The sequence below is a fragment of the Scyliorhinus torazame genome, chromosome 11 (assembly GCF_047496885.1).
Source record: "Scyliorhinus torazame isolate Kashiwa2021f chromosome 11, sScyTor2.1, whole genome shotgun sequence".
Taxonomy (NCBI): Eukaryota; Metazoa; Chordata; class Chondrichthyes; order Carcharhiniformes; family Scyliorhinidae; genus Scyliorhinus; species Scyliorhinus torazame.
Window position 1 is genome coordinate 197,941,224 of NC_092717.1, and position 13,813 is coordinate 197,955,036.

At 44.2% G+C, this 13,813-nt stretch overlaps 1 protein-coding gene across 4 annotated transcripts in view; it reads left to right on the forward strand.

The window, feature by feature from the left end:
• Window positions 1–8,189: 8,189 nt before the first annotated feature.
• LOC140385753 (1-phosphatidylinositol 4,5-bisphosphate phosphodiesterase gamma-1-like) overlaps window positions 8,190–13,813 on the forward strand; it is a 439,770-nt gene continuing 434,146 nt past the window's right edge. For 3 of the 4 annotated variants that reach the window (XM_072468225.1, XM_072468227.1, XM_072468228.1), the window contains exon 1: window positions 8,191–8,558. In XM_072468225.1, the coding sequence (XP_072324326.1) occupies window positions 8,339–8,558 (220 nt within the window). In that variant the 5' untranslated portion in view covers window positions 8,191–8,338. Of the gene's footprint in view, window positions 8,559–13,813 lie in introns of all 4 variants that reach the window. The other variant, XM_072468226.1, reaches the window with a different exon arrangement.

Consider the following 13,813-nt stretch of genomic DNA (forward strand, 5'->3'; position numbering starts at 1 on the left):
ATATTTCTACATATGTAATAATGATAATCGCTTATTGTCACAAGTAGGCTTCAATGAAGTTACTGTGAAAAGCCCCAAGTCGCCACATTCAGATGTCTGTTCGGGGAGGCTGGTACGGGAATTGAACCCGCGCTGCTGCCTTGTTCTGCATTACAAGCCAGCTGTTTAGCCCACTGTGCTACATGTCAATCACTTTCTTGGGTTTCTCCACTTTCCGTTGACTTGGTCCCACTGAGAAGTCTCATATGTCTGAGACAATCCCATCCTTAATCAGATCAGCTTTTATTTACCCAAATTCACATAATTCTGCAAGCTGTGTCACTGCATCATATACTGAGCAATGGCTCTACTTTTCACCTTGAGCTCTCGTTTTGAGTATATAGCATTCATAAATAATGTTCACTTGGGGTGCAAAGCATGTGTTTAGCCGTTTTCAAAATCTCTTCTGTCTGGTTTCTTTGTTCATTGGTTAGATTTAGGGTGAAATACAATTTGTAGCAGTCCCTCTGCAGCACTGTTAGAAGTGTGGCTATTCGTATTGGCTCTGGCTTGTTAATTAAATCTGTTGCAAGCTTGTGGTATTGCCATTGCAAGTGCAAAAACTGCCTGTTTTGCTGCATATTGTCTTTCATATTGATTGAAGCTGGGTGGGGGAGGCAGTTTACAGCCATGTTAACTCACCCAGTGTTTTACCTGCAGCCTTTTGTTTGTGTTTGCTTCTCCTTGTCCTTTTTCAGCAGCTTTGAGCAGATTTGAAGATTCCTGTGTGCCTTCTGAACTGTGGCTTGTCTACAGAATTTCCAAGGTTTCAAAACTCCATTTTTTCTTTGCTTCTCCAGCAGGTGTCATGTTCAAAAACAGCAGTGGTTCTTAGTGTTTTCCCAGCATGAGGTCTTTATTGAACTGTTGCAAAATGGCAGCTTAGAAAGATTACATGACTAATGAAAGCCAGATAGGACATGTAATAATGTTCCATTTCAAAACCCAAACAGTTCAAGGCCATCCTAACCATTCTTCCCAACATTCCAGGGGGGAAGTTTAAAAGGCACAAAAGGCGTAAAATATAAATACTTATAAGTTGGTGGTGGTAATAAAATATTAGTCACACTACCATTGAAAGCATGCAGTGCTTTTAACTGATTAACCAAGCACATGCAAACACCCTACCATTGTCTGAGAAGTGATGAATAAATTAAGCTGCAGTCTAGGTGCAAAAAAACCCTAAAAACCAGTTTAGAAACAGTTCGTACCTCTTTTAAATCTACTTTGGGCCATGTAACATCTACAAAAAATAATCTGACAGGATTAAGTAATGGAGTCTTCACATTGCAGGTTTGGACTGCAAAACAGGAATCAGATAGCTGGCAAAGATTATGGGTTTTCTTAATATTGGAAAACTTTGGCAAATATCCAAGTCCACAAAGAAGAACACCATTGAGGCTGAAAAGAGCAGGAGAGAAAAGGGAAAACAAAGTAGAAGTGCTACAATTGCCTTCAGCATCCAAATACTTGACAGTGAAAAGTAAAACCATCAGCGTTTCTACTCCGTGTACGCCACAAAAATAAGCTTGGCAGAGCGAATGAATATACTGCAATCTAATCGTGGGCCGAAATTATATACAGAATCAAGAATACCAACTATGAGGTAGAGACGAGAATCTCATTGAGGAATTCAATTGTGTTTTTGACGGAAATAATGGACACCTGGGACTAAGTTAAAGGCTAGGATCTATTCAAAGAGTTCAGGTGATTTATATATATAATATACTATACCCAGAAGTGAGTTCCATCTAGAATTCAATTGAAAAGTGTAATAATCCGCATGTGACCCAAGGGACATCCCAATTAATCTCCCTATGGGACTCATGGAACATGAGCTCCCCCGCTATTAGGCCGAGGCCTGCCACTTGGAGCTCATAAAATCGCCTTATAAAAGACGGCCCGGACTAGGACAGGTGCGATTGGTAGGACCAGTTGGGACCTTTGGACTGTAAGCCACGCTGCAGCCTTTGCTTTTGTTGTTGAATTAAACTTCATTTGAGTTTACGTTCTCGGGTCTCCTGAGCTTTTAAAAAACATTTGTTCGGTTTACAAAAGAACATCTCAGAATGAGTTGAATTTAATCAAGGAATTCAATTGGTTTATCTAATATTAGACATCAGTCTGTATACACCATACAATATTAACTCAACTGTTCATACAATATAAATAGTCTAATAAAAATATTATGGGCCAGGGTTTAGAAAACCCCACAGTGTATCATGGAGTTCACCTGACCCACAACTTTTAATAGATTTTGGTTATGGGGAGCACAAGGGCCCACTCTACAGGTGCGATGCAACAGAGAGCTAAAGTACTTTTAATACAAAACAATGTTTATTATATGAATCCAGTTAACATTTTATAAACACACAGTAAACATCTTAGCAACTATCAACTCAAATACTTCCCCCAAAGAATACAGTACTCTATAAGTAACCCTTAATCTTTCCTAGAAACACCCGTGAGACAAATACCCTCTTTAACAAAGACAGCAGGTTTAAATTCTCTACTGAGAGCAGTTATCACTTTTAAATTAGCAAGGCATTCTTTTCATACAGACAGATCAAAATGACACCTTATTTGGCTGGATACAGCTCCAACTCTGAAAACAAAACCAAACACACACTGTAGCTGCCACCTCAAAAACGAAAGTAAATATAGACAGACAGCCCAGCTCTCCACCCACACTCTGACATCACTACAGCTATTTGATAAACGCCCATTTCTTAAAGATACTCTCACATGACAAAAAGATCAGTCTTTCAGGTTCATCATTTTTCTTCTCTGTGCCTGTACTGGGGGAATATAAAAGTAGGAAATACCAATCAAGCCACATAAAATCAAAATTCTCTCACTTATATTGAAGATGCAGCAGTTACGACAATTCCTCACCTACCTGAATTAATAGTACAATTAGCACACAATCAAATCATTCAGATAAACTCAAAATCAGCCATAAACATCACCATCCTCCCATATTGTGATTTCACTTCCCATGTAAAATCGAGAAACTTGTCCTCAGATGCACCACCTTGGATAATAGATACCTCTGCTAAGGTCTCCAGCTCCTCCATCCTCCTTGGCTCACCTTGCGAGACAGCCATTTTAAAGGAACTGTACACAAGGAGCTGTAGTCAGTGCAAAATGGAAGCAGGATTGAAAAACTTATTCTGTTTAGGTCCTGTAATTGAAGAGTACAGATAGGAAGGAGAGGTAGAAAGAGGAAGCGAGGAGGAGGCACACGGGTTAACAGTGAGGGGACGTTTTGCTTTGTCACTATTGCTCTCAGGGGGAATGATAGAGGATTAATGATGGGAGGACTGCAATTGCAGCAAGGAACAGCGGCACCAAGATTCGCTGATGCCGAGATCAAGACACTGCTGGGTCCCGTGGAGAAGAGGTGGCATATCCTGTTCCCCGGGGCAGGAAGGAGGCTGCCATCCGTGGATGTCAACCGGGCCTGGGTACAGGTGGCAGAGACCGGGAGCACCAACACACCCATATTCCACCTAGAGGGCGATCGAACCCCAGCCCCACCTGCCAGCAGTCTGCACGCACCTCACCCTGCACCATGTGCTGACACCCATACCACTCATCATGGCAGGGTGCCTTGTACCCTCAGGCCACTAGGCGTAGACACTCTGTGCTGCCCGCATCTGAGTGTCTCACACCGTGCGTTATCTATCCCACAGAAGAAAGTGGCCCACCCTGACGGGGCCTGCCGGACCTGCGACCTCTTCCCATCGCAGAGCAGAGGGCTTTGGACCGGGTCAGTGAGGTTGGAGAGTGGGCAGTCAATGAGGCTGAGGTTGGCATCAGGATGCAAACAAGCTCCCAATGAATTACGATGACCCTACATGCACGTGCAGCCCACCCCACCCACCCACGATCTAACCATGTGTCTTGTCTTTTGTCTTGCAGGATCACATAAGTTAGCGATAGGGGCTAGGGAACAATACTTGTAAATATCACAATAAACACCTATTAACCAACATTCCAACTGCCAGCAGGGTGGTGCCCGGTTGTGGCTGGGGGTGGGGGCGGCCGATAACACTCTGCACCACCACAGCCCACAGTGGGGTGCGCCGGATGGCTGCCTTGCAGGCTGCGGCAATGGCTATCTGTGCCTGGACATCCCGGTCCTGGAGGGAAACTCCGACCCCACGGCACATCCCCTAGTCGCCTCCAGCTACTCCCCTTGGACCTGGCAGTCACCCCCCCACTTCTCCCCAACCTCCCAGTCAGTTGCAGGACTGCCAGTCCACAGCTGTGCCTTTGGGAAAATGTCTTACCTCCTCTCTCCCCCTCAGCAGCCACGGCACCTGTTTCCTGATTTTAAATATCACAAGTGAACCTCGCTGTTGGTACTCCAGAGAATGAAACAGAGAAGATTCTTCCCCCAACCTGGTGAACTACAGCCATTGGCGACTCAACGCAACAAACATAGAACATAGAACATACTTAAGCCCTCACTTCTACCCTATCCCCCTAACCCAATAACCCCTCCTAACCTTTTTGAACGCGAAGGGGACATTTAGCATAGCCAATCCATCATACCTGCACGTCTTTAGACTGTGGGGGGAAACCAGAGCACCTCCAGGTGCTCCAGTTTCCTCCCACAAATCCTGAAAGACGTGCTCTTAGATAATTTGGACATTCTGAATTCTCCCTCCGTGTACCCGAACAGGCGCCGGAATGTGGCGACGAGGGGCTTTTCACGGTAACTTCATTGCAGTGTTAATGTAGCCCTACTTGTGATAATAAAGATTATTATTATTTTGAAAAACAGATGGACCATTCCAGTAATGCTAAACGATACACTGGTATAATACAAACTCGACATGGGAGCGCGATGTGTGTGCGCTCAGTGTGTGCGATTTGCACGGCCTGCGAGTTCCGCCAAAAATCGTAAAGCAACCATGACTGCTGATAGACTACAGTGGAAATGGGTTTGAGACACTGGGGAAATGTGAACTCGAAGCATGGGTCCACAACAGAAGACAACATCGTACCATCTTCCATTGTGGACATGAAACATGAGCCTATACAAGGGGCGGATGCATATGAGGTCCTGAGCCTAGCGGCTGTACGTACCAGTCTGCAAGGCCACAAAAGATTACTGCGACTCGCAACTTGACACAGTGGCGAAATTATCAGATGAGATACGAGCGATAGTAAAAGTGGAGGAAGATCAACCAGAGACAGAGATTGAGGATCCAAAGGACACTGTAGAATTCTGGCTAGCGGTCTTCGAAAATGAGGATATGCTCAGTGACATGATACAGGAGCATGATGAGCCCATCCTGCACCATTTACAAGATGTTGCCATAAAATTCTCGGATCCCGCACAGCAAATGAGTTTCACTCTGGAGTTCAAGTTTGAATCAAATTAGTACTTCACAAATGAGGCACTGAAAAGACATACCAGATGGAGTCACGGCCTGGTAGACCAGGCTTCTTTGTTTTTGCAATCACGGGATGTACAGGCTACCACACCGACTGGAAGAAAGGAAAATATGTCACAATGAAAACCATTAGAATGAAGCAGTCGCATAAGGATCCGCCTAGTCATAAAGCAGTCACGAAAACTGTACTAAATATCTCTTTTTTCAATTTCTTCACTCCTCCTGAGGTTCCAGAGTATGGAGTGTTAGATGGAAGCTCTGCAACGTGATTTGCTGCTGATTTGAAAATAGGTCAGTTCCTGCATGAACACATAATTCCACGAGCAGTGTTATACTTCACGGAAGACAACGATGCTGAGTACGATGATATTGACTCCGATGATGAGGACTACGAGGATATTTACGAAGACCATGAATATGACAAAGAAAGTGAACCAAATGAGGACGACGATAAAACGCTGGTAAGATTGTTCCGTGGGAGTGATGAGGTGATCACAACGGATGCCCAGGCTGTGCAGGACACCAAGAAGTGCGAAAGCTCGGAGATGGCACATGCAGAGATGGAAAGTGAGATTGCAGCAGCAGACACTTTGCGGCACACAACTCAGCTGCGAACAAGTTAGTCACGGAAGATATAATTCCCACCTTAGAGAAGCTGGCTCCAGAGGCATATGGTGAGTTATCTCAGGTCCATGAAATGTTTCCAGCACTGGACTCCCCAGCGATCAAGGCCACTCCATCGGAAGATGAGTTAGAGGGATTCACCCCAAACACCAGAGTGCGAGGCTCTGCAGCCACCCATTGAAAGTGCAGATTTAACCACGACTGCACAGTCCCTCGGAAGCATGCCAACATGAGACACCTCAACAGACGATCCACACACTGCTAATCCTATAGCGGAGTCCAGCGGCCAGATGAGGGTCACCAAACCCAAGGAAACAAGGAGGATCAGTCACAAAAACATCCTCAAAACAAAAAAATGAAGAGAAAGAGAGGAGAGTGAAAGATACAGTGGGTCCCCCTGTTGACACCAAGCAAGAAGGCGTCGACAATGTGGCCGACAGGCCAGAGAGTACACAATGCAGCAGCAAAAAGCATCGCATAAGGATATGGAAAAAGCTGGTGATGCAGGCGTGGCCAGCAAGGATACCAGCCTTCAAAAAGCATTGCGTCAAAAATATAGCGCAAAAGACTGGCGAAGCAACCAGTCTTCCAGAAAGCTGACAAGAGCCCAGACGATCAGCGGGGTGATCTGGCTGGAGAGGCACAATGAGCTGTGCAGAAGGGACACCCTGAGCAGGCATATCATGTCAATGAACGCATAGTTAAATCTGTTTATACATAGGCCACATTTGTAAAATAACTATACCAATCATGCTCTGTATATAAATGTTAACATCTCCAAAGGAAGGGGGATGTGGTGATATGCCTGTGTATAATATTGTACTAGTTAGCAATGTGACCTCCAACCAGCTGGTGGTGTCAAACATAGGTCATGCGACATCTGACTCTGGGTAGTTGGTAGTAAGGCGTACAGCAGGACAGACACACAACGGGGTAGCTGCAGGAGAGTTCACGAAACTCAATCACTAATTTAGTCTGTATAGTATTCAGTTTGTTACCATTCCAAGTGTGAATCAATGAATCATCATTCTAGTTAAGTCACCAGCAGTTCTGTATAAATCATCGCTGGGACAAGGTCACAGAATACAACAGAAATGTCTTTGTTTTTCCCCCATTTGTCATCTCTCTTTTCAGTTCCTGTTGCTTTGCTGACACCTCTTCCTTGGTTACATTTTATATATTGGATATATTATTACATACCTCTGCTGCATCAGTCTTAATTTCAAATTGCCTCTTCCCCATAGCATGTCACTGTACCCCAAAGGCAGTTGGATGCATTTGTTTGTAATATGGCATCCATGCCAGTATTATATCATGAGTATCCCTGACTGCCTCCTCCATTCTGGACAAATGCCCTCTATCCAACATCCCCCACAACAATATAAATCTGACCCTATTTCCAGTTCTCTCCAGTTTTGAGAAAGAGTTATCCAGACTGGAAACGTGAGCTCCCTTCTCTCTCCACAGAGCGCCTGAGATTGTGCAGCATTTTCTGTGCCCAATAGTTGTCCTATTTAATATTCGTGTTTGCCTCTACCCTGCTCTTTCATACCTTTCCAACCACTTCCTTCAAATCTTGATTCACCCCCTTCTCTCTCTAGATGTCGCTGTCTTTCATTCTTTCCAGTACTTATTCCACCCTCCTCTTCTCTCTTCCACCCCCTTCCTCCCGGAGCCTGTAATATTTCAGATTCCTGTCTCTGATCCCTTTCCGGCTATGTGTCTATGTGCAGTTTCCTTTGGGCTCGGCTGTGCCTTTCCACCGCGTACATCCCACTTGGACTCAAACTGAGAAAAAGAGAGAGGGGATTCTATATTATATATATATTATATATATGTTTGTGTGTCTGCGTGGAGATACATAGATATCTATACTTCGAGGAGGACTCAGCCATCTTCAGTGCGTCTGCCAGTACAAGCGAGGATTTGACAGCCAGGAGAACGTCCAGACATCCAGGAAACAGGCAAGGTTCCAACATCCCATCAAAGGAGCAATTTCCACTGGCGTTTTCTTTCCACCTTTAATCGTACGAGGATGTATTAGAGAAGGGGAGCCCCAGGGTCCCTGGCCAACAGGAGGCTGATAGATCCACAGGGGGGGGGGGGAATTCAAGGCAAAGGGGGAAAGTGACTTCTCTGCCAATCCGAATTATATTGCGTGTATTTGTTATTTTTGTTGTTGTTGAAAATTTCGCTTTTCGTTCGACCGAATCGCCTTTGCGTGCTTTCCTCGGGTTTGAAGGAACCTCTCGGATGATGCTCTGAAGATGTCAGTGTCCAGGGTCGGTTTTCCAAACGGGTTTTTGCTGGAAGATGGGAGGATGGAGGCAGAAGTCAGCAGGATGGTCCGAAACTTGGAGCTGGGGACGGTCATGACTTTGTACTATCAGAAAAAGTCCCAGCGACCGGAGAGGAAAACTTTTCAGGTGAAACTAGAGACCAGGCAGATCACCTGGTGCAGGGTGTGCGACAAGATCGAAGGAGAAAGTAAGTGAAATAAGGAAACCACTTAGAATGTTGATAAGGTAACAGGTAATCTGCAGGTACCAGTTTAGGTAGAACCATCAGAACCAGGTATGTGCTCCAGAGTGGGACAAATACAAACTCTACATTGCTTAGCTCTTTCTATTACTCCATTTTATTTTAAAAAATGATTGTGGTTACTAATATTGGACAGCTGATTGGATCATTTGTGTGAACAGAAATGTTCAGGGGGATATGGAATAGTATATTCCAATGCAATGTGCGTGTGTTGGTAAATACATGCTCAACACCACATGATGATTACTGCTAAAATAGTTTGTTTCTCCTGTGAAAAAAGACTTGCTGAGGGTTCATTCTTAATTAAGGCATTCAGCATGCTAGGTTTTATTGGTCAGAATATTGAATATAGGAGTTGGGATGTCTTGTTGAAGTTGTACAAGATATTGGTAAGACCACACATGGAATACTGTGTTCAGTTCTGGTCACCCTATTATAGGAAGGATATTGTTAAACTAGAAAGAGTGCAGAAGAGATCTCCCAGGACTGCATGGTCTGAGTTATAAGGAGAGGCTGGATAGGCTGAGACATTTTCCCCTGGAGCGTAGGAGGCTTAGGGGTAATCTTATAGAGGTCTATAAAATAATGAGGAGCATAGGTAGTCGACATCTTTTCCCAAAGATAGAGGAGTCTAGAACTAGAGGGCATAGGTTTAAGGTGAGAGGAGAGAGATACAAAAGAGATGAGAGGGGAAATTTCTTCACACAGAGGGTGGTGAGCATCTGCAACGGGCTGAGTCAGGTACAATTTTGTCCTTTAAAAAGCAGTTAGACAGTTAAATGCACAGGGTAGGTATAGGGGGATATGGGTCAAATGCAGGCAAGTGGGACTAGCTTAGTGATAGAAACTGGGCGGCATGGACAAGCTGGGCCGAAGGGCCTGTTTCCATGCTGTAAACAGCTATGATTTTATGACTTTATTTAACATCTTAGACAGTAAATGACTTTAAGCCATTAATTACCTGCAATACGTTGACCCCCAATTGTCCCGTTTCATAACAGCAATCATCTGATTTCAGCAAAATGTCCTGCTGGATGACCAAGGATGGGTTTTAATTTTTTTAATATTAACACAAACTTTGAAAGGTTGTAGCTGTAAAATAGTGGATCGCAATAGGTTTTAGAGTTCATTTTTTTTGTTCTGATTGACTCCGCAGCATTGATTCAGAACCCCCCCCCCCCCTTCTGTAGGGGTCAACTCTTGTTGAGGTAGAGGTCTAAGATGCATTGGTTTCTCACTAGATACTTCGTCCCAGTGGCCATTCTTCAAAGTAAGCCCATCTGGCTAATGTCAGTTGTGTATTCGAACACTGGGGTCAGCTAATTCAGGGTGTACTCTTACATTGCATTTACACCACACAAACAGGCTGTTTGACACAACAGACACAAGCTGGTATTTATGCTCTACACAAGCTTCCTCCCACCCTTCATCTAACAACATTAACATATCCTTCCATTCCTTTCTCCCTCATGTGGTTATCTAACTTCCCCTTAAATGCATCTCTGCGACTCAGCTCGATTACTCCCTGCGGTAGTGAGTTCCACATTCTAACCACACTCTGGTTTCGCCTGAACTCTGTATTGGACTTATCTCATGATTATGGCCCCTTAGTTCCGGCCGCCTCACAAACTATGCGTGTAGCTTAGCTATCATTAGATAGAGTTGTCAGGCAATTGAGAGAACTAGATGCATGTTTCCCAAGCATTCTCTTTTCCCTTTGGTAACCTTTTGCAGCACATGTTCGGGATTTGCCTGCAGTAGGCAGAAACATTGTCTGAAGCTCAAACCTGACTGCACATTGAAGGGTTCCAAATAAAACGGAAGCCTCAAATAGTTCACAAATAGTTTTCAAACTCATCCATAGACATTGTTTCATTAGTTAGCTAATTCGTTCTTAATAATATACATTAAAGCACTGTTTCTTGGAGCAATGAAATGAAATCTGGAGCTAGAAGGATTCCACTTTCGAGTAAACCAGCAGTGGATTACTGTCAGCTGACAAGTAACATGCATCTATTTCTACTTCCTTTCCATCCTCCGTGTTGTTCCCACTCCATTAAGATATTGGTCCCGGCCGGTTAAGATGCACTTGTCCAGTTTGCAGAAGTACCACTTCCCCCAAAACTCCCCCAGTGTCCCAGGAATCTAAAGCCTTCCCTCCAGTACCGTCTGTTAAGCCACACATTCAGCTGCAATATGACTGTTCTTTGGAACTTTGGAAGGGTTCCAAAGAAGAGTCATATTGAATGTTAACTCCGTTTCGCTCTCCACATATGCTGCCAGACCTGCCGAGTTTTCCAGCATTTGCTGTTTTTATTTCAGATCTCCAGAATCTGCAGTATTTTACATTGATTACACATTAAGATGCGCTATCCTCCTGTTTCTATACTCACGAGTGCATGGCAGCGGGAGTCATCAGGACCCACATTTTAAATCATTTCCTAGATCCCTGAAATTTGCCCGCAGGACCGCATCCCTCTTCCTACCAGAGTCATTGGTACGGATGCGGATCATGACTTCTGAGTGTTCACAGTTTCCCGTCGGAATGTTTGGCAGCAGCTCAGTGACACCTTTGCCTCCAGGGAGGCAACACACCATCTTGGAGTCAGGTCTGCAACCAGAGAAATGTCCACCTGCTATTGAACCTCCCATCACTTATGTTTTTCTGTACTTTCTCCTCCCCACCTTTGTACAGTTGTGCCACTCAGTATGCTGCAAGACCTTGGTTCTGGCTGCAGTCTTCAGAGCAATCATTACCCTCACTGATATTCAGCACTGAATGCCAGTTGGAGACCAAGGCCCACTCAGGTAACTCCTGTGCTACACGCCTGCTCTTCACCCATTCTGTCTGCGCTAAGATCTAAAGATCATGAGAAATAAGAGCAGGAGTAGGCCATTCAGCCCTTTGAGCCTCCTTCGGTATTCAATTAGCTCATAGCTGATTTGATTAATTTGGATTAAGATGGAAGAGAAACAAATGGAAGGCAGAAAATTAGTAAATGGCGATGGAAAGTAAAGGATAGACAACTGTGTTTGTTTTAGTGGTTTTGTTGGTGCATACGTCAATGCAAAGAGCCTCGTGAAGACGGTAGATGAGCTAAGGGCATAACCAGACACATGGAAGTATGATTCTATAGCAATTGCTGAAAATTGCCTAACAGAAGGGCAGAAATGGGAGCTCAACATTCCTTGTGACAGGACTTTCAGACTGGACAGAGTGGAGTATGAAAGAGTTTGCCATGTTGGTTCAGGGAATGATCGCAGTCAAGAGGAGGGCTGATATGCTAAAAGGAGCATCAATTGAAGCCATAGGGGTTCAACAAATTTTTTTTAAAAGGCCAATCACATCACTGGGGAGTATAAAAAGACCCCTTATTGGAGGGAGACAGAGGAGCAAATAGGAGGTAGATTTCTGAGAAGTTCAGAAATAACATGGCAGTTATAGTAGATTTCAGCTATCTTTGTATTCATAGAATTTCTACAGTGCAGAAGGAGGCCATTTGGCCCATCGGGTCTGCACCGACCTTCAGAAAGAGCACCCTACCTAGACTCACTCCCCCGCTCAATCCCTGTAACCCTACCTAACCTGCACATTCCTGGACTCTAAGGGGTAGTTTAGCCTGGCCAATCCACTTAACTTGCATATCTTTGGACTGTGGGAGGAAACCGGAGCACTCGGAGGAAACTCACGCACATATGGGGCGAACGTGCAAACTCCACATAGACAGTCACTCAAGGCCGGAATTGAAGCCAGGTCACTGGCGCTGTGAGGCAGCAGTGCTAACCACTGTATTAATGGAAATAAGGTCAGTCTGAAAGGTATTGAGGGTGCAGGGTTCTGAAAATGCATTCCGGATTAACTACTTAGTCAGTCCTTAGCTGACTCAACAAGAGGAGGGGGATGATGCACTATCAATTATGACGAGACGAGAGTAGAGAGTAATCAAAGCTTTATTACAAAGAGATGTGTGGCCTCCTACAGCTGCTGCCAAAATGGCTGCAGTTCGGAGAGCGCACACATTTATACTCCGCCTACTGGGCGGAGCCAGCAGGCAGGGATCTACCCCCGTACTTGTAGTACAGGAGCCTTACCGTAATACCCTTGTATGCAGTGCAGTATATACAATATAATACAACAGTGGTGACTACCACAGGGGACTTCTGAACTTAGTTTTCAGGAACGAAGCCAGAAGGTGAAAGGGGTATAGGTGGGACAGGACTTGAGGAATAGTGACCGTAATTCAATTAGATGTCGAATAGTTATGAAAAAGAAATAAAAACAGAAAATGCTGGATTAGCTCAGCGGGTCTGACAGCATCTGTGGAGAGAGAAACATAGTTAACGATTTAAGCCCACTGACCCTTCTACATTATATTAGTGCGGGTTTTGAATTGGGGATAGATCAATGTTACTAAGCCGAGATGTGATTTGACAAAAATGGAAAATGGAAACAATTACGTGAAAGTAGATCAGTGTCAGAGCAGTGGGAGGCATTCAAGGAGGAAACAAAGCTCATGAAAAATATGTTTCCACAAAGAAAAAGGGTGAGGCTCCCAAATTTAGATCCCTCAAATGTCAAAGAGCTACAGAGTAAGATACGGTAAAACGTAGCTGCAAGAAGCTCAAAACTGCAGGAAACCTGCAGGGGAGAAATTTAAGTAAGTAAATTACGAAAGCAAAGCGAGGGCATGGAAAAATATTGGCAAGTAAAATCAAGGAGAGTTGAAAGACATTTTATAAATGCATAGTGTACAAGAGGGTAACAAAGGAATGAATAAGGTCTATTTGAGGCCATTAAGGTAGCTTGCATGTGGAGGACTTGCGTTTGGTCTGAATGAATGCTCTGCATCTGCTTTAATAAAAGGGGTGGGTGGAGCCAACATTGTAGTTAAGGGGGAAGAGTGCAAAATACTGGATTGGGTAAACATAATGAGGGGGAAAATATTCCGACTTTTAGCAATCTGAAACGTGGTTAAAACATTCGGATCAGGTGAGATGTATCCCAGGCTGCCAAGGTAAGTAAGGGAAGAAATAGTAGATGTTTTGACCACCATTTCGCAAAGATCTATGGCTGCAGCATTAGTGCTAACATTGTAAAAAGAAGGAATAGCCCAAATGATTTCAGGTCAGCCAGCCTAAATTTTGTGGTGAGAAAATTATTGGACAGGAATTTGAGAGACAGTATATTTTAATTTTTTTAA